Source organism: Symphalangus syndactylus, chromosome 8 (assembly GCF_028878055.3).
Source record: "Symphalangus syndactylus isolate Jambi chromosome 8, NHGRI_mSymSyn1-v2.1_pri, whole genome shotgun sequence".
NCBI lineage: Eukaryota > Metazoa > Chordata > Mammalia > Primates > Hylobatidae > Symphalangus > Symphalangus syndactylus.
The window spans coordinates 134,868,370-134,888,392 of NC_072430.2; the positions used below are offsets into that span (position 1 = coordinate 134,868,370).

At 40.4% G+C, this 20,023-nt stretch overlaps 1 protein-coding gene across 13 annotated transcripts in view; it reads right to left on the reverse strand.

The window, feature by feature from the left end:
• Positions 1–20,023, reverse strand: part of SP110 (SP110 nuclear body protein) — a 61,518-nt gene that overhangs the window by 15,147 nt on the left and 26,348 nt on the right. For 12 of the 13 annotated variants that reach the window (XR_010122241.1, XM_063645239.1, XM_063645235.1 and 9 more), the window contains 3 exons: positions 16,973–17,038; positions 7,958–8,107; positions 136–234 (listed from right to left, as the gene is read on the reverse strand). Coding sequence is in view for 12 of the 13 variants with exons in the window: in XM_063645239.1 (XP_063501309.1) it covers positions 136–234; positions 7,958–8,107; positions 16,973–17,038 (315 nt within the window). In the remaining variant the exon portion in view is untranslated. The remainder of the gene's footprint in view (positions 1–135; positions 235–7,957; positions 8,108–16,972; positions 17,039–20,023) is intronic. The other variant, XM_063645240.1, reaches the window with a different exon arrangement.

A 20,023-nucleotide genomic window follows, 5' to 3' on the forward strand; every position in this document is an offset into this window, starting at 1 on the left:
TTCCTAAGAAGCGTTTCTTCTGCAGTCTAGCTAGCAGGGTCCATTTCCTGATCAATTACACACACAGGTATTTTCCTCCCTTCTAGTGAGTCCTTCATCTAGGGATTCCAAACAGCAGAAGACCAAGGAACTCACCGTGTTTCATTTTCTTCTTATATAAAATCCCTTTCGCCTCACCACAGGTCACGGGGAGCTTAGAACAGTGAAAATCCACAGTGTCACTTTTGGGTTTTCCTTAAAGTAGAAGAGAACAGTTTCGTGTTATTCAGTCTTCATTCCATCTTCCTTTTGAATTCTCCCCTCCATGAATTCCAATAATATACAGGGTATTGGGGAACATTCTCTGGTTAGTTTGCAGGAACTCTTTCGTCCCGAGTGACAGATAAGCTATGTGTACACAGTGGCCTGCAACAAACCACCACCACCGCCACCAACACTAAATAAAAAAAAAAAAATTTTTAGTAGAACATGTAGGGCATCTTCAGTGAATGTGTCTTAATTTGCAAGTGAATTGGCTGTCACTGAATAGTCTTCTATAAGCATCCTGCTGATCTCTCTGTGCTGATGGAAGTTGCCTACCTAAAATGTTTCTTTGCATTCATGTTGCCAGAGGAAAAAAAATCTTCATTTATAATCTTATTTCCAACTCAAATGAAGACTTGGGTGAGTGAGGTGGCTGGCACTGAGGGGATGGTGTCAGTGTTAATTATTTGTTGTTTCTTTTCATTTTATTGCTTCCCTGCTTCTTCCTTGATGAATAAAAGAAAATCCTGGAAAGCTTTGAACTAATTTCCCAGTTGCTCATGGAGCGGTCTGGAAACTCGGAACGCCTGGGTAGAAATCCAGAGTCTAGATTCAGGAGAAGCAGTTGCAAGAGGATTTAAAATAAATCTCAGCAATTCCTGCTGCCTTCTCCTCCAACCTCACTATGGGTGAATTCATTAAAGAGAGACAACAGGGGCTGTTTCTCTGGGGAGAAATGAAGGGGCTGTCCATGTCTTATGTTGAGTTACAGAGGATTTTACCCCTAAAATGAATCTAGGAGAACATCTGGTCCAACTCTCTCCCTTGCCTCAAACAGTTATTGAAAGAGCTAAAGGAAAACAAATGGCAAAACAAGAGCATTGATGGAAAGAGGAAGGAACAGTATCAGTGGCGAAGAAGCCATTCATTTCTCCGGAAAGACACAAGGCAGATAGAGTGAGACTGAGAGAGGAGGGACCCTGAGAAGTGAGGACGTGATCCCCTGACAGAACCCTACAGGATGCCTGGCCTCACAGGAGCGGGGGCTGGCAGCAAGGCTAGGCATGGGGGTGGAGGGTAGGGGGGCTGTGGGAACTTAGGGTGGGAAAAACTTTGTTTCAACAGTCAGCCCTCTTGCATGGAGTGGCCAGCTCCACCATTTGTCTCTAGACTCAAGTCAGTAAATATGGAACAGCAGATGAGAGCGTGGCCTTGGGAGCCAGACTGGGGGGCGGGGAGAGGTGGGGGTGGGAGGGGCTTGTAATCCTGGCTCTGCAACTTACTAGAAGGATTACCTAAGCGTGCATTACTGTTATCAAATTTGAGTGGGAAATTTGCTGCCGCAGGTTCCTAATGTGAGTGAAAGGCAGAGCTCCAGGTGACTCTGGACCACTATTGCAAACCTTGAGGGAGATTAGCACAGCTCTGGGGACCTTCTACACTTCTCTGTCTCCACAGAAATGTCTTCTCTAATTCCCTGTGGTGAATATAGCTTTAGGGAACAAAAATGTCCCAAACACATTCACAAGCAGATGAGGGAGCAGGGGGTGGCTTTGGGGGCCACAGGTAGTAAGCCAACGTGCAGAGTCATGGGGACAAACATCAGTCCCTTCCTTATCCAGTGGAGGCAGGCCATCAAGTGAGGTGGGGCCTTTAGACCTGAGGACTTCCAAAGCCAACTGTCCTATGCTTGAGGGCAGCCTGTTTCTAATAGTGCTGAGTCTGGCTCAGCCTCACCTACTCATCTTACCAACCAGGCCTTGAAGGATGGAACCCTGCGGCCCCAGGAACCCAGTGGGGGATGCTTGGGGCTCTCTAACATCAGCGGGCTTGTTTGTAAGGTGAGCTGCAGCAGCGGTGAATTTAGGTCCCCATTAGGAAGCATGAGCAAACAATGAGGAGCCTGCTGTGAAAAGTAAGCAATTGGAGAACAGAGAGCTCAGGGAAAGGAAAAGCAAGGTGGAGAAAACTAAGAAGAAAAGCCTAATCGAGATGAGGAATAGCAGCATGGTAGAAAACGAATTCATAATCCAGAAGACCAACTCCAGGAATTCCTACAGAACGTGAGGAAGAAGCACAAGGTGGAAATTATGCACGGAAAGACCACAGGCCTGGGGAATGATTTGGGAGCTCTATGACGTATACGTGAGGGGTCTGGGGAGGGGATGATGTGGGGTGGAGATGGGGCAGTGGGAGGAAAAGTGATAGTCAAGGAAACAGTAAGAGCAGCAGATGCACTGTGTCATCTATCTGCACCACAACAATGTGTAAGAATGAGAAGGCAATGACCATCCCCATTTTATAGATGAGCCCAGCTCAGATGTGGAGAGAGAATTGCCGGTGGTCACCATATTACATGAGGTGGAGCTGGCACTGGAATTTACACATGCCAGACCCAGTATCTAGCGCTCTTTCCACATCATCAGAAATGCCACGAGACTGCACATCATACAAGCAACAACAGCACAGATACTCTGCATTTAATGAGAAGTTACAGTGCAGAAGGGAGAAGAAACTGATGCTGAAGGACAACTGTCAATGTTTGCCGGGGCTCCTGCCTCCACCAGTGTTTGAGAGTAGGTGCTTTCTGGGTTCATTTACATTTTTAGTGTAGAGGATAAAGGGCTTGAAATTGGAACACATAGGTTGATTTTAGCTCATTCAAGTCTTTTGCCCGTTAATTGAATCTGTAAAATGGGCTCACACTCACTTATTATGGTAATTAAATGGCAAAATGTAGATCAAAGTGCTTTGCCAACTGTGAGGTAATGTACACATTTATATGGTTATCGGGACCTCTGCATAAAGTTGTATGGGTTGTGCCCTGAGCAAGGACTCCACCTTTAAGGGGTGCTCTAATTCATATTAGAAACAGAATCAGTTTACCTGCTTAGTACAACAATTTTCCAGCAGAAGGCAGAAAAGGGTTTGGTTTCAAGAACTGGCTCTGACAGATGAGGTAGTGAATTGAGGAAGGGGCACCTTTTTCTAACTCACACACATGCATCAGATAGGCCCAGATACTGGTATTCATACTTGATGAAGAAGTACCAGCTGTGTGAGGCATGGGGAGCTGGACATACAGCAATGCACAAGACCCATCCACTTACTGACCTCACGTGACTTTCACATAGTGAACAGGCTGTGCACAGATCATTCATCACAGTTAAAATAAGTGCCATGAAGAAAAAATGCAGGTCTCCACAAGGGCATGTCAGGGAGACCCACCCCTACCTGCTGGGAGAGAGAATGCTTCCCTGTGGAAGTGACATTTAAGGTGAGGTCTGAGGGCAAAGGTCTAATATCCAGAATTTACAAGGAACTTAAACAAATTTACAAGAAAAAAACACCTTTACAAAGTGGGCAAAGGACATGAACAGACACTTCTCAAAAGAAGACATTTATGTGGCCAATAAACATATGAGAAAAAGCTCCACATCACTGAGCATTAGAGAACTGCAAATCAAAACCACAATGAGATACCATCTCACGCCAGTCAGAATGGCGATTATTAAGTTAAGAAACAACAGATGCTGGCCAGGCTGTGGAGAAATAGGAACACTTTTATACTGTTGGTGGGAATGTAAATTAGTTTAACCATTGTGAAAGACCTCATAGCAATTCCTCAAAGACCTAGAACCAGAAATACCATTTGACTCAGCAAGCAATCCCATTACTGGATATACACCCAAAGGAATATAAATCATTCTATTATAAATATACATGCATGTGTATGTTCACTGCAGCACTATTCACAATAGCAAAGACATGGGCTCAACCTAAATATCCATAAATTATAGACTGGATAAAGAATATATGGTACATATACACCATGGAATACTATGCAGCCATAAAAAGGAAAAAGGTCATGTCCTTTGCAGGGGCATGATTAGAGCTGGAAGCCATTATCCTCAGCAAACTAATGCAGGAACAGAAAACTAAACACCGCGTGTTCTCACTTATAAGTGGGAGTTAAACAATGAGAACACATGGACACAGGGAGGGGAACAGCACACACTGGGGCCTGTCAGGGGGAACAGGAGGGAGAGCACCAGGATAAATAGCTAATGCATGTTGGGCTTAATACCTAGGGGATGGGTTGATAGGTGCAGCAAACCACCATGGCACACATTTACCTATGTAACAAACCTGCACATCCTGCACATGTATCCTGGAACTTAAATTTTTTTAAAAAAGGTGAGGTCTCGGGGAGGAGGATAAGGGGATTAGCTTTGGGGTTAGGTGGGTGAGCTGGGAGGCTCATGTGAGGAGGCCCTGAGCAGGAAGGAGGTGGGAGCATTCAGTATCTGATGACCTATGCTGTGAGGAATCAGGCTGGTGTGACCCTAGAGACATGAGTAGGGGTGGTTCATGGGTGTTGGTGACATCCTGTGTCTTGAGCTTCGTGCTGGGTATGCGGGTGCTTTTTCTGTGTGTGTGAATCCATCAAGCTGTACTCTTAGGATACATGCCTTTTCTGCAAGGACATACACCAGTGCTACTCAATGCTCCAGCCTACGATGTGACAGGGGCTTAATCAGAATCAATGCACTGTTGTCTCCACTGAGGAATCTTGCTATGAAAACAGTGTGCTTAGCGTCACAGTTCATTTACAAGCTCCTTCTTCTCGTAGACCTGCAACCAACATGCTTGTAGATGGCACCAGTCTGGGGACCCCACCTTGGGTAGCACCTGTTATACTTTGATAATGAATAAAAAGGGCCAATGTGGCTGGAGCCTAAAAAAGGAAGAGAGGTGACAAGAAATGATGCTGAAGAAGTGAGGTTTAAAAGCAGAAGAAAAATAAATGCAAGAAGAGGGGTGGGAGGGAGAGGACAGAGATGCAAAGAGGACTGAGGGTGCACAGAGGCTGAAGCAAGCCCAGGGTCCCAACCAGCACAGGAAAAGGAATGAGAACACTGTCAGGCTGTGCTTGAATAAGGGTTTCCTTTAATTCCTAGAATGGAAGACATAGAAGTTTATTTTAGAATTTGACTTAAAGGTTTAGTAATCATCCTTAATCATTTTTGGGTCTTTGTATAGCTCTGTGTTAAAGAATCCCTCCAAGTATGGAAATAGCCACCATGCACAAGGGGGTGGGTTAGGCTGGCAGCACTCCTGATGCACCCAATTCAGCTGCTACCCATGAGGGTGGAGAACAACTTTGGAGGAGAAGGACAAGGACAGTGGAAGAAGGGAGAGAGGAGAAGGAGAGGGCGAGTGGAGCCTTCAGCAGAGGCCAGGGCTCTGGGGAGCCCAACGGGGAGGCGCTGTGGCTTGCTCGCTTACTTCTTCAGTGAATATTTTTCTGAAATTTCCTTTTTGAACTTGAACAGATATCTTTCTGCTTTTTCTTTTCTAAAAACAGAATTAATAATCACTTATAGCTACAAACATAGATTTATAAGCCTCATAGGTTAACAATCTTAAAGTATTTTTTCCTGTTTTTCTACCAGTTTGGAGAGACAAGTTACATATGAGTCCTTATGAAAGGACTTCCTTGTAGCATTGACTAAGGAAATACAGCAAGCTCATGTTAATAGACAGAAAAGCTAAAAATACTACAGAGGCCAAATTTCCACTAATTAATATATGTCAATACATTTACTACAAATACTAGAATAAAGGGATGTACAGGAGTCCCCCCTTATCCACAGGGCATATGTTTCAAGCCCTCCAGTGGATGCCTGAAACCACGGGTAGTACCCACCCCTGCAGATACTATGTTTTTTCAATCTGATAACCAAGACAGCTACTAAGTGACTGATGGGTGGGCTGCGTATACAGCAGGACACACTGGACCAAGGGATAATTCACATCCCCGAGTGGGATACAGCAGAATGGTGCAAGACTTTGTCATGCTCCTCAGGACAGCGCATCATTTTTAACTTACAAATTGTTTATTTCTGGAACTTTCCATGTAATATTTTCAAACTGCAGTGACTTCAGGTAACTGAAGTCATGGAAAAAAAACTGCTTATAAAGGGGGGCTACTGTACGGCCTTATAAATATCACATAGGAAGGGCTTTTTAAGGAGGAAGTAATGGGCATAAAGCAGTGGTTAACTTTGGGTGATTTTGCTCTCAGGGGATATCCGGCAATGTTTGGAAATCTTTTTGTTTGTCAGAACTGGGAAGCAGGTGCTACTGGCATCTAATGGGTAGAGAACAGAGATGTTGCTAAACATCCCATGACACATAGGACAGCCTCCGAAGCAAAGAATTATTCAGTCTAAAATGTCAATAATGCCAAGATTCAGAAACTCTGGCATAAACCATACTGCTAAAGGTAAACTGATTTGTCTATCTAACTAAGCAAATGGCTCCACAACCAAAAGCTTCTTAAGTTCAAAGACAGAAACCAAATCAGAAAAACTGTAATAATTATAACAAAGGGTTAATTTCCCTAACGGATTAAACAAAAAAAAAAATTGCCAGTCCTATAGAAAAATGGGCAAATTCAAACAGATGACCCTCAAAAGAAAAAATTCCAATGTCGAATTTATTTAAAAAACAGGTAAATTGGTAAAGATAGGCTAGGTAATGCTGTGGTAATTCACGATCCTCCCAAATCTCAGTGGTTTATTACAGGTGTCACCAAACTATGGTCTAAGGGCCAAATTGGCCTACTGCCTGTTTATGTAAATAAAGTTTTATTGGAATACAGCCACGCCCATTTGTTTACATATTTGCCTCTGGCTGCTGTCACGCTACAAAGGCAGAGTCAAGTAGCTGCATCTTCTGGTCCTTTTTGGAAAAAATTTGCCAAGCTCTGGTTTGCAATGACAAAGGTTTACTTCTCTCTCATGCTGTTTGTTCATCATAAATTAGATGAGGCTCAGCCCTACATTACTGACACTCATGGCTCCTGCAGACAGAGCAGCCTCTGTCTAGAACATCCTTGGTCTTGGGCAGAGAGAAAGAAGACAAAGGGGCTCTTAAAGCCTTGGCCTGAAAGTGGCTCTCTAACTTGGGTCCAGATTTCTTTCGCTAAGTTATCACATGGGCATTCCTGGGTCCACAGGGCAGGGCTGTGGACTTCTGAGGAGGTGGGGCACTGGAACACTGGAGAACCGTAATACAAGCTACCACAGCATGTTTGATCACCTGCCAAGTGAAAAGAAATTCAAAGGGAAACACCGGTGGAATATCACTCTTCACCTTTGGCCGTCATCATAGACACATCTTGTTATTTCTAGTGTTGGTGAAAGTGGAGGGAAAGGGTGTCTATATGATGTTAATGGGAGTATAAACAGACAATTTAGGCAATTTGACAACAAATATGTCCTAATTTAAAAATGCAGACTTGACCAAGCAACTTCATTTCTAAAAATGAAACATAAAAATCAGTCCTGCAAATGTGTCCACTTTGAGGATTGGTGCCACTTCCAAGACTGGGTTGGCCAGAACCAGAAAGGAGTCTCCCAAACTCAAGAGAGTAGTGGCGACTCTAATAACAGAAATGAAAACAGCAGACAGTGGGGAGTAGTCATGTCAATCCACATGGCAAAGCCAAGGTGAACTGCACCCCGAGAACACTTCTTCCAACAACCACTGTCACATCAACAGATCCGTGCTCTGTCTTCATGTCCCTCTTGTCTGTACGTCTCCCTCCTTCTACTATTGACTTCACATATCTATCTGACCCTGTACTGCTCCAAGAGACTCCCCTACATTGAGCTATTCAAATAGCAGATTCCATCATTAGCCTTACCTTTCGATCCAGACTTTCGGGCACATTCAGTTCTTGCCTTTTGGACTCTCGTCATGACCTTTGAGTTCCAGGTTGAGTCGTCTTTCCTTTGAGTCACCTTATCCACCACTCGGAGCTTCTCTTGGATGCCATGCCCAGGTGAGGTTGCCCCTGGACCAAATAGACTTGTGAATAGTTTAGTGAGCTCCCTTCTCATGTTCCCAGCCCCTACCCTTTCAGGAGTTATCTTGCCATTTCTCTATAATTCTCTCTTTTCTTGTGTGTATCTTTCTTCTCCCCCAGACTCATAATACTTCCTTCTATTTCTCTTTTTCAAGTCCTCATTTTGTTTAGTAATTATAGGTGTATCAATTAGAACGCAAGCTCCACTAGTGTAGGGATTTGTGTCTGTCTTGCTCACTGCTGAGTTCCCAGGACCTAGGACAGATACCTGGCCTACACCTTACACTCCATTGCTGAATGAATGTTTAGTAGCCACTAAAGTTTTGAAAATATTAAATGTCTTTTTCTTTTTAATTTGTTTTTATTTCAATAGCTTTTGGGGTACAAGTGGTTTTTGGTTACATGGATGAATTATATAATGGCAAAGTCTGAGACTTTAGTGCACTCTTCGTCTGAGTAATGTACATTGTACCCAATACATAGTTTTTTATTCCCCCTCCTCCCTCCCTCCCCCTTCTGAGTCTCCATAATCCATTATATCACTCTGTATGCCTTTGAGTACTAATATCTTAGCTCCCACTTACAAGTGAGAACATACAGTATTTGGTTTTCCATTCCGTTACCTCACTTAGAATAATGGCCTCCAGCTCCATTTAAGTTGCTGCAAAAGATATTATTTCATTCTTTTTTATGGTTGAGTAGTACACCATGGTGTATATATACTACCTTTTCTTTACACATTCATTGGCCAGTGGGCACTCAGGTTGGTTCCCTATCTTTACAATTGTGAATTATGTAGCAATAAATATATGTGCAGGTGTCTTCTTGGTATAATGACTTATTTTCCTTTGGGTTGATACTTAGTAGTGGGGTTGCTGGATTGAATGGTAGATCTACTTTTAGTTCTTTAAGAAATCTCCATACTGTTTTCCATAGAGGTTGTACTAATTTGCACTCCCACTAGCAGTGTATAAACATTCCCTTTTCACCACATCCATGTCAACATCTATTTTTTTTTTTGACTTCTTAATAATGGCCATTCTTGCAGGAGTTAGGTGGTATCTCATTGTGGTTTTAATCTTCATTTCCCTGATGATTAGTGATGTTGAGCATTTTTTCAGATGTTTGTTGGCCATTTGTATACCTTCTTTTGAAATATGTCTATTTATGTCATTTGCCCACTTTTTGATGGGATTTTTTTTTCTGTAATGTTTGAGTTTCTTGTAGATGCTGGATATTAATTCTTTGTTGGATGTATAATTTGCAAATATTTTCTCCCATTCTGTGGGTTGTCTGTTTACTCTGATGTTTATTTCCTTTGCTATGAAGAAGCTTTTCAGTTTAATTAAGTCCCATTTATTTATTTTTGTTTTTGTTGCATTTGCTTTTGGGGTCTCAGTCATGAATTCTTTGCCTAGGCCCATGTCCAGAAGAGTTTTTCCTAGGTTTTCTTATAGAATTTTTCTGGTTTCAGGTTTTAGGTTTAAATTTTTGATCTATCTTGAGTTAATTTTTGTATAAGGTGGAAGTAGGGATCCAGTTTCATTCTTTTACATGTGGCTAGCCAGTTTTCCCAGCACCATTTATTAAATAGGGTGTCATTTCCCCAATTTATGTTTTTGTATGCTTTGTCAAAGATCAGTTGGTTGTAAGTATTTGGCTTTATTTCTGAGTTCTCTATTCTGTTCCATTGGTCTATGTATCTATTTTTATAACAGTATCATGCTGTTTTGGTAACTATAGCCTTGTAGTATAATTTTAAGTCTGGTAATGTGATGCCTCCAGATTTGTTCTTTTTGCTTAGGATTGCTTTGGCTTTGCAGGCTCTTTTTGGGTTCCATATGAATTTTAAGATTTTTTTTTCTAGTTCTGTGAAAAATGATGTTGGTATTTTGATAAGAATTCCATTCAATCTGTAGATTGCCTCAGGCAATGTGATCATTTTCATATTGATTCTTCCAATCCATGAGCATGGGATGTGTTTCTACATGTTTGTGTCATCTATGATTTCTTTCAGCAGTGTTTTGTAGTTATTCCTGTAGAAATCTTTCATCTCCTTGGATAAGTATATTCCTAGGTATTTTATTATTTTATTTTGTTGAAGTTGTTTTAAAAGGGATTGAGTTCTTGATTTGATTCTCAGCTTGGTCACTGTAGGTGTATAGCAGTGCTAATTTGTGTACATTTCATTTTGTAACCTGAGACTTTGCTGGATTCATTTATCAAATCTAGGAGTCTTCTGAAGGAGTCTTTAGGGTTTTCTAGGTATATGATCATATAATCAGTGAACAGTGATACTTTGATTTCTTTTCCAATTTGGATGTCATTTATTTCTTTCTCTTTTCTGACTGTCCTGGCTAGGACTGCTAGTACTATGTTGAATAGAAGTGGTGAAAATGGGCATCCTTTTCTTGTTCCACTTCTCAGGGGGAATGCATTAGACTTTTTCCCATTAAGTATCATGTTGGCTGTGGGATTGTCATATATGGCTTTTATAACTTTGAGGTAAGCCTCTTCTATGCCTAGTTTGTTGAGGATCTTTATCTAAAGGGATGCTGGATTTTATCAAATGTTTTTTCTGCATCTATTGAAATGATCTACAGTTTTTAATTCTGTTTTTGCGACGTACCACATTACTGACTTGCACGTGTTAAACCATCCTTAAATCCATGGGATTAAATCCATTTGATCATGGTGTATTATATTTTTGATGGGCTGTTGGATTCAATCTCACAGTTTGTTATTTGTCTGTTCGTAGTTTCTATTTTTTCCCAATTTAATCTAGGAGGCGTGTATGTTTCCAGGAATTTATTCATTTCCTCTAGATTTTTCTAGTTTTTGTGCATAGAGGTGTTCATAGTAGTCTTGAATGATCTTTTGTATTTCTGTGGTGTCAGTCGTAATGTCTCCAGTTTCATTTCTAGTTGAGTTTATTTGAAACTTCTCTCTTCTTTTTTTGGTTACTCTGGCTAATGTTCTATCAATTTTGTTTATCTTTTCAAAGAACCAGCTTTTTGTTTAATTGATCTTTTTTATTTTTTGTTTCAATTTTATTTCATTCTGCTCTCATCTTTCTTTTTTCCTGCTAGCTTTGGGTTTCTCTAGTTCCTTTAGGCATGACATTAGGTTGTCAATTTGTGATCTTTCAGACTTTTTGATGTAGGCATTTAGTGCTATGAACTTTCCTTTTAAAAGCACTGCTTTTGGTGTATCCTAGAAGTTTTGATAATTTATGTCACTGTTACCGTTCATTTCAAATAATTTTCTAATTTCCATCTTAATTTCAGTGTTAACCCATAAATCATTCAGGAGCGGATTATTTAATTTCCATTTATTTGTTATGGTTTTGAAAGTTCCTTTTGGAGTTGATTTCTAGTTTTATTCCACTGTGGTCTGAGAAACCCCCCCAAATGGGATACATGCGCAGAACGTGCAGGTTTCTTACATAGGTACACATGGGCCATGGTGGTTTGCTGCACCTATTGACCCATACTCTACGTTCCCTCCCCTCACCACCCACCCCCCAACAGGCCCTGGTGTGTGTTGTTCCCCTCTCTGTGTCCATGTGTTCTCAATGATCAACTCCCACTTATGAGTGAGAACATGTGGTGTTTGGTTTTCTGTTCCTGTGTTACTTTGCTAAGGATGATGGGTTCCAGCTTCATCCATGTATCTGCAAAGGACATGATCTCATTACTTTTTATGGCTGCATAGTATTCCATGGTGTATATGTACCACATATTCTTTATCCAGTCTGTCATTGATGGGTATTTGGGTTGGTTCCACATCTTTGCTATTGTAAATACTGCTGTGATAAACATATGTGTGCATGTGTCTTTACAGTAGAATGATTTATATTCCTTTGGATATATACCCAGTAATGAGATTGCTGTGTCAAATGGTATTTCTGGTTCTAGATCCTTGAGGAATCACCACACTGTCTTCCACGATGGTTGAACTAATTTACACTCCCACCAACAGTGTAAAAGTATTCCTATTTCTCCACAGCCTCACCAGCATCTATTGTTTTCTGACTTCTTAATAATTGTCATTCTGACTGGCATGAGACGGTCTCTCATTGCAGTTTTGATTTGCATTTTCCTGATGATCAGTGATGTTGAGCGTTTTTCCATATGTTTGTTGGCCATGTAAATGTTTTTTTTTTTTTTTTGAGAAGTATCTGTTCATATTCTTTGCCCAGTTTTTGATGGGGTTGTTTGTTTTTTTCTTGTAAATATGTTTAAGTTCCTTGTAAATTCTGGATATTAAACCTTTGTCAGATGGGTGGATTGCAAAATTTTTCTCCCATTCTGTAGGTTGCCTGTTCACTCTATTTCTAGTTTCTTTTGCTGTGCAGTAGCTCTTTAGTTTAATTAATTCCCATTTGTCAATTTTGGCTTTTGTTGCAATAGCTTTTGGCTTTTTTGTCATGAAGACTTTGCCCATGCCTATGTCTTGAATGATATTGCTTCAGTTTTCTTCTAGGGTTTTTATGGTTTTGGGTTTTACATTTAAGTCTTTAATCCATCTTGAGTTATTTTTTGTATAGGATGTGAGGAGGGGGTCCAGTTTCAGTTTTCTGCATATTTATAGCCAGTTTTCCTGGCACCATTTATTAAATGGGGAATCCTTTTGCCATTGCTTGCTTTTGTCAGGTTTGTTGAAGATCAGATGGTTGTAGATGTGTCGTGTTATTTCTGAGGTCTCTGTTCTGCTCCATGGTCTTTATGTCTGTTTTGGTACCGGTACTGTGCTGTTTTGGTTACCATAGCCTTGTCATATTGTTTGAAGTCAGGTAGGGTGACGCATCCAGCTTTGTTCTTTTTGCTTAGGATTGTCCTAGCTTTATGGAATCTTCTTTGATTCCATATGAAATTTAAAATAGTTTTTTTTTTCTAATTCTATGAAGAATGTAGAGACAATATACCAGAATCTCTGGGACACAGCTAAAGCAGTGTTAAGAGGAAAACTTGTAGCACTAAATGCCCACATCAGGAAGCTAGAAAGATCTCAAATGGACACCCTAACATCACAATTAAAAGAGCTAGAGACACAAGAGCAAGCTAATCCAAAAGCTAGCAGAAGACAAGAAATAAGTAAGATCAGAGAAAAATTGAAGGAGATAGAGATGTGAAAAACCCTCCAAAAATCAATGAATCCAGGAGCTGGTTTTTTGAAAAAATTAACAAAATAGATCACTAGCCATATTAATAAAGAAGAGATAGAAGAATCAAATAGAGAGAATAAAAATGATAAGGGGGAATATCATCACCGATCCCACAGAAATACAAACTACCATCAGAGAATACTATAAACACCTATACACAAATGAACTAGAAAATCTAGAAGAAATGGATACATTCCTGGACATATACACCCTACCAAGACTAAACCAGGAAGAAGTTGAATCCCTGAATAGACCAATAACAAGCTCTGAAATTGAGGCAGTAATTAATAGCCTACCAACAACAAAAAACCCAGGACCAGATGGATTCACAGCTGAATTCTACCAGAAATACAAAGAGGAGCTGGTACCATTACTTCTGAAACGATTCCAAACAATTGAAAAGAAGGGACTCCTCCTTAACTCATTTTATGAAGCCAGCATCATCCTGATACCAAAACTGGGAAGAGACACAACAAAAAAAAGAAAATTTCAGGCCAATATTCCTGATGAACATCGATACGAAAATCCTCAATAAAATAATGGCAAGCTGTATCCAGCAGCACATCAAAAAACTTATTCATCATGATCAAGTCAGTTTCATCTCTGAGATGCAAGGTTGGTTCAACATACACAAATCAATAAGCGTAATCCATCACATAAACAGAACCAAGACAAAAACCACATGATTATCTTGATAGATGCAGAAAAGGCCTTCAATAAAATTCAACATCCCTTCATGTTAAAAACTCTCAGTAAACTAGGTATTGACAGAACATATCTCAAAATTATAATAAGAGCTATTTATGACAAACCCACAGCCAATATCATATAAAATGGGCAAAAGCTGGAAGCATTCCCTTTGAAAACCAGTACAAGACAAGGATGCCCTCTCTCACCATTCCTATTCAACATAGTATTAGAAGTTCTGGCCAGGGCAATCAGGCAAGAGAAAGAAATAAAGGTATTCAAATAGGAAGAGAGGAAGTCAAGTTGTTTCTGTTTGCAGATGACATGATTATATACTTAGAAAACCCCATCATCTCAGCTCCAAAACTTCTTGAACTGATAAGCAACTTCAGCAAAGTCTCAGGATACAAAATCAATGTGCAAAAATCACAGGCATTCCTTTACACCAACAATAGGCAAGCAGATGGCCAAATCATGATGAACTCCCATTCACAATCACTACAAAGAGAATAAAATACCTAGGAATACAGCTAACAGAGGATGGGAAGGACCTCTTCAAAGAGAACTACAAACCACTCCTCAAGGAAATAAGAGAAGACACAAATGGAAAGACATTCCATCTTCATGGATAAGAAGAATCACTATATTGAAAATGGCCATACTGCCCAAAGTAATTTATAGATTCAATGTTATTCCCATCAAACTATAATTTCAATTTATAAAAATTTATTGAGACTTGTTTTGTGGCTATCGTATGGTCTATCTTGGAGAATGTTCCATGTGCTGATGAGAAGAATGTAATCTTCTGTAAATATCTATTAGGTCCATTTGTTCTAGAGTGTAGTTTACATCTATTGTTTCTTTGTTGACTTTCTGTCTCAATAATCTCTCTGGTGCTGATAGTGGAATACTGAAGTTCCCCACTATTATTGTGTTGTTGTCTATCTCTTTTCTTAGGTCTAGTAGTAAATGTCTTATGAATCTGGGAGCTCCAGTGTTAGCTACATATAAATTTAGGATTGTAATATCTTCCTGTTAGATTGATCCTTTTATCATTATATAATGACCTTCTTTGTCTTTTTTTACTGTTGTTGCTTTAAAGTCTGTTTTATCTGATATAGGAAAAGCTACTCCTGTTTGCTTTTGGTTTCCATTTGCATGGAATATCTTTTTTCACCCTTATACCTTGAATTTATATGGGTCCTTGTGTGTTAAGTGAGTCTCTTGAAGATAGCAGATATTGGGTTTGTGATTTTGTATCCATTCTGCCAACCTGTATCTTTTAAGTGGAGCACTTAGGCCCATTTATGTTGAACATTAATATCAAGATGTGAGATACTGTTTCAGTCATCATGTTAATTGTTACCTACATACTTTGTTTTCTTCATTGTGTTATTGTTTTATAGACCTTGTGAGTTTTATGCTTTGAAGAGTTTGTATTCTGGTGCATATCAATATTTTGTTTCAAGATTTAGAACTCCTTTTGGCATTTCTTATAAAGCTGGTCTGGTAGTGACAAATTCCCTCAGCATTTGTTTGTCGAAAAATGACTTTATTTCCCGTCATTCATAAAACTTAGTTTTGCCAGATACAAAACTCTTGGCTGAGAGTTATTCTGTTTAAGGAGACTAAAGATAAGACTCCATTCCCTTCTAGCTTGTAAGGTTTCTGCTGAGGAAGCATGTATTTTTCATACTTGCAAATAGTAAAGATTTCCCTGACTATTACATCAATAGGTTTCAGGGCGAGGGCAGATGCTTGCTAGAACTGAGAAGCCACTGCTCAGTTGGGGCCATTTTGGCAAGCTTAGACAAAATCTTGAAGCACAGTATTTGTTGGGAGCAAAGAGGAATTCATAAATTCCAAAAATTACCTGTACCTATCAAAAGAAAACTTTGGAGGTCTGAATGTCAAGTTTTCCTATAAGTCATTGGTAGTGAACACTCAGTAAATGACAGAGAGTATGTTTCCTCCAGCCTAGGGAAGCAGTGGGGTGGGGAGCCAGGAAGAAGAGGCCAGGGAGTGGAAGTGCAAGCAGGCAGATAAGACTTTCCTTCCAGGCCAAACCCCAAGATTGAGGGATGCTGGGAACAAGCAGAAAAATTAGAGGGATTTCCAAAGCAGTGATCCTCGTGTCCTAATTCATGTTTGGGAGCTGGGACAAGATCCCTTCCCAGGCTGGCTCCCATAAAGGTACAGAATCCAAGAGAATCCCCACTGACTGGCATATCTTAGGCCCTTTGTAAATAATTTTGAGTAAAAGAATAAAGAAAAAGGGGCTAGGTGCAGTGGCTCACACCTGTATCCCAGAACTTTGGGAGGCTAGGACAAGGGGATCACTTGAGGCCAGGATTTCAAGACCAGCCTGGACAACATAGCAAGACCTGGTCTCTACAAAAAATTTACAAAATAAAAAAAGGAAAAGGGAAAAAGAAGGGAACAGAGAAAGGGAAGAGGGAGAGAATACAGAGAAGAAAAAGAAAAGTGGGATGAAGCAGAGGAACCAGAAAAATGCAGCTTTTTTGTTTCTTATTCTGCAAGTAACACAGTTCGTGCACTGGAGTAGACACATGCATGCAGGCATGCAAGCAAGCATGGGTTGACTGATGTAGCTCTGAACACTCTATGACTCCAAATCTAATGCAGTTTGGAACTGAAAGTCTGAATCCTGCTTGGGGATTTAGGTTTCTTGTGTCTATTCTTCTGGGCTCTGACCCTAGACAGGAAACAATTCTAATCTCAAAATTGTCTGATGCCTCATGTCCACCTCAACCCCATTCCCTCCCTATGGTAAGAGAAAAGAAGACTAGGTATAAACCAAGTTGGTGTTAGGTTTGCTCTTCCTTTGTGGGGGAGTCTACTGATGGGGTGGCCTAGCGGACAAGGTTGGGGCTGGCTGTGCTCCAGGCACATGTGGCTGGAGAGGAGGTCATGCCAGCTGGTCAGGTGAGGGGCCTGATAAACACCAAGGGAGTAACCACTTCACTTTTCTTTCTTACCTCTTGGGCGTTTTTTTTTCTGTTTTCTTTTTGAACTTGACTGGCCATATTCTTTTCTCCTTTTTTCTAAAAAAGAAAAAAACCCACATCTTTTATGGCTACGAATATTGATCTACAAACCTGCAATGTCAACACTTTTTTAAGTAATTTTTTTCCTGTTTCTCCATGACTTTGAGGAGGCAAGAAAACCATGTGACCTATGTGAAAAAAGTACTCCATTTTACCTGGAAATTGAATTTGGGGATTGAATAAAGATGGGTCAGGAATATACTAGAGAACTAACATTTAAAATACGTCATTAAAAAAATTTTTGTTTTGGGACAGAGTCTTGCTCTGTTATGCAGGCTGGAGTGCAGTGGCATAATCTCAGCTCACTGCAATCTCCACCTCCTGGGTTCAAGTGATTCTTGCACCTCAGCTTCCTGAGTAGCTGGCATAACAGGTATGCACCCCCAGGCTAACTTTTGTATTTTTAGTACAGACGGGGTTTCACCATGTTGGCCAGGCTGGCCTTGAACTCCTGGCCTCAAGTGATCCTCCTGCCTCAGCTTCCCAAGGTGCTGGGATTACAGGCATGAGCCAGCATGCCTTATTAATTTTAAAATTAATAAGCAGTTTTTCAAGACTAGAAAAAGATTGTTAGAAACCATGGATATTAAAAGGTTTCCTAGCCAAAATTCAGGGCCAGAAATTATACAGTTAAGAGATAAACAGATTTGAATGTTTAAAAAATTAAAAATATACAGAAGGAGGAGGACTGAAAAAAAAGTTCACAGTTCAAAAAACACCCCAACACTATTAAAGCAAAAACAAAATTTAAATATACATAACATATAGAAGGTTAATATCCTTATTAGATAAAGCAAAAGATGAATGGTAATCTAGGAAAATAAGCAAAAAACGTAAGTTAAAAATGCTCAAGGAGGAAATGAAGATGACAAATTTATTTAGAAAGCATCTCTACATTACTAATAATCAAAGAAACTCATTGTTTGGATGTTAAGGATACCTAAACATTTAAAAAGTTTTATTACATCCAGCATTGAGGATGTAGGAAATGAATACTCATATATTGTTAAAGGGAACATAAATCATTATGTTTTCTGGACAGCAAATCGGTAACATGTACCATTAAGATATAGATTCTAACCAAGTAAGCTTGTGTTTAAGAATCAATTCTAAGGAAATTATTGGACAAGCGTGCAAAGATATAAATACACACAAACCTGATTTCTATTTTCATATAAAAATAAGAAACTGTCCACTAGTAGGTGATTATTTAAACAAATTGTGGTGAATCATATGTAACGTGCCATGTAGTTAAAAAAATAGATAACATTGATACACAGATTATACACAATGAAAAAAGTGATTTATAGAATAGACTATATAGTATGAGCTTATATATAAAAAGAAAAATGTATGCATACTTATACGAAAATAAAGTGGGGGAAGCAGATTAAATAGATGTTTAACTTTATGATTTATAATTTTCTTTTTCTTTGTTCTGAGACAGGGTCTTACTACATTGTCAAGCTGGTTTCAAACTCCTGGGCTCAAGCAATTCTCCCACATTGGCCTCCCAAAGTGCTGGGATTACAGGTGTGAGCCACCATGCCTAGCCTGATTTACAATTTTCTACACTGAAAATTTTATTAGGAATATTGTATCACACAGGACAGGGTAGGCTGTGCTGCAGTAACAGATGAAACCAAACTTTGGTGGCTTAACATTGAAAAGTGTATTTCTCTATCACACGAAGTTCTCTGTAGGAAAATAGGACCCTCTGTAGGACTGGAAGTCCTCTGTAGTCCTCTGTAGAGCCCTCCAGGGCCGCTGTCCTCTATGTGGTAGGTCATGCTGCTTTGGCCTTCTGGCGCCTCCCTCTTCCACACACTTCCACAGGCAGGAAAAGAGTGTGGAGAGCTGCAACGGGCTCTCACATGCCGTGATCCAGAAGTGACACCCATCTCTCTGGCTTATTTGCCAGAGCTAGTATAGTGGAGCTGCCTCCTGCAAGGGGGATGATAATGGAGCTTTCCAAGTGTCTGGGAAGGGGAGAAGAATTGGAACTAGAGGAGGGCAGTCATAATGTCCACCATAAACATGGGCAGGGTGAGCACTGCTAGTTGTTCTTCTTTCTCTGGTCTCCCTTTTTCTTTAGTAATAAAGCTGCTGATTCTGAGCCCCTTATTCTTATGGATTAAAGATTACATTTCCCAGCCTCCTTTGAAGTCAGGTGTGGCCATGCAACCAGTCCTGGCAATAAAATGATGGCAATTTTTTTTTCTCTTTTGAGATGGGGTCTCGCTCTGTTGCCCAGGCTGGAGTGCAGTGGGATTACAGGTGCACACCACCAGGCCCAGCTAATTTTTTTTGTATTTTTAGCAGAGATGGGTTTTCACCATGTTGGCCAGACTGGTCTTGAACTTCCAACCTGAAGTGATCCACCCACCCTGGCCTCCCAATAGCAAATTACTAATGACAGCAAATTACTATCTGTGACCGGAAGCATTTAGGGTCCTTCAATGGAGGAGGTGTGCCCTTCTTTGACGTTGTCATTTTCTCTTTAGCTGGAACATAGACATGCTGGCTGGACCTCAGTGAAGGGGATGCCACATGCTGAGGATGATGAAGCAACAAGCAAGAATAAGCCCAGGACCCTACAGTGTATGATACCAGCTCTTGACCACCTACCTCTCTTGCTTTAGCTACTATTATTATTATTATTTTTTAGTGGGGTGAGGTTTGCTGTCACACACAGCAACATAATCCTCTTTTTTTTTTTTTTTTGAGACAGAGTCTCGCTCTGTCACCTAGGCTGGAGTGTAGTGGTGTGATCTTGACTCACTGCAACCTCTGCCTCCTGGGTTCAAGTGATTCTCCTTCCTCAGCCTCCCATGTAGCTGGGATTACAGGCGCCCACCACCACGCCTGGCTAGTTTTTGTGTTTTTAGTAGAGACAGGGTTTCATCATGCTGGCCAGGCTGGTCTTGAACTCCTGGCCTCTAGTGATCCACCTACCTCGGCCTCCCAAAGTGCTGGGATTAT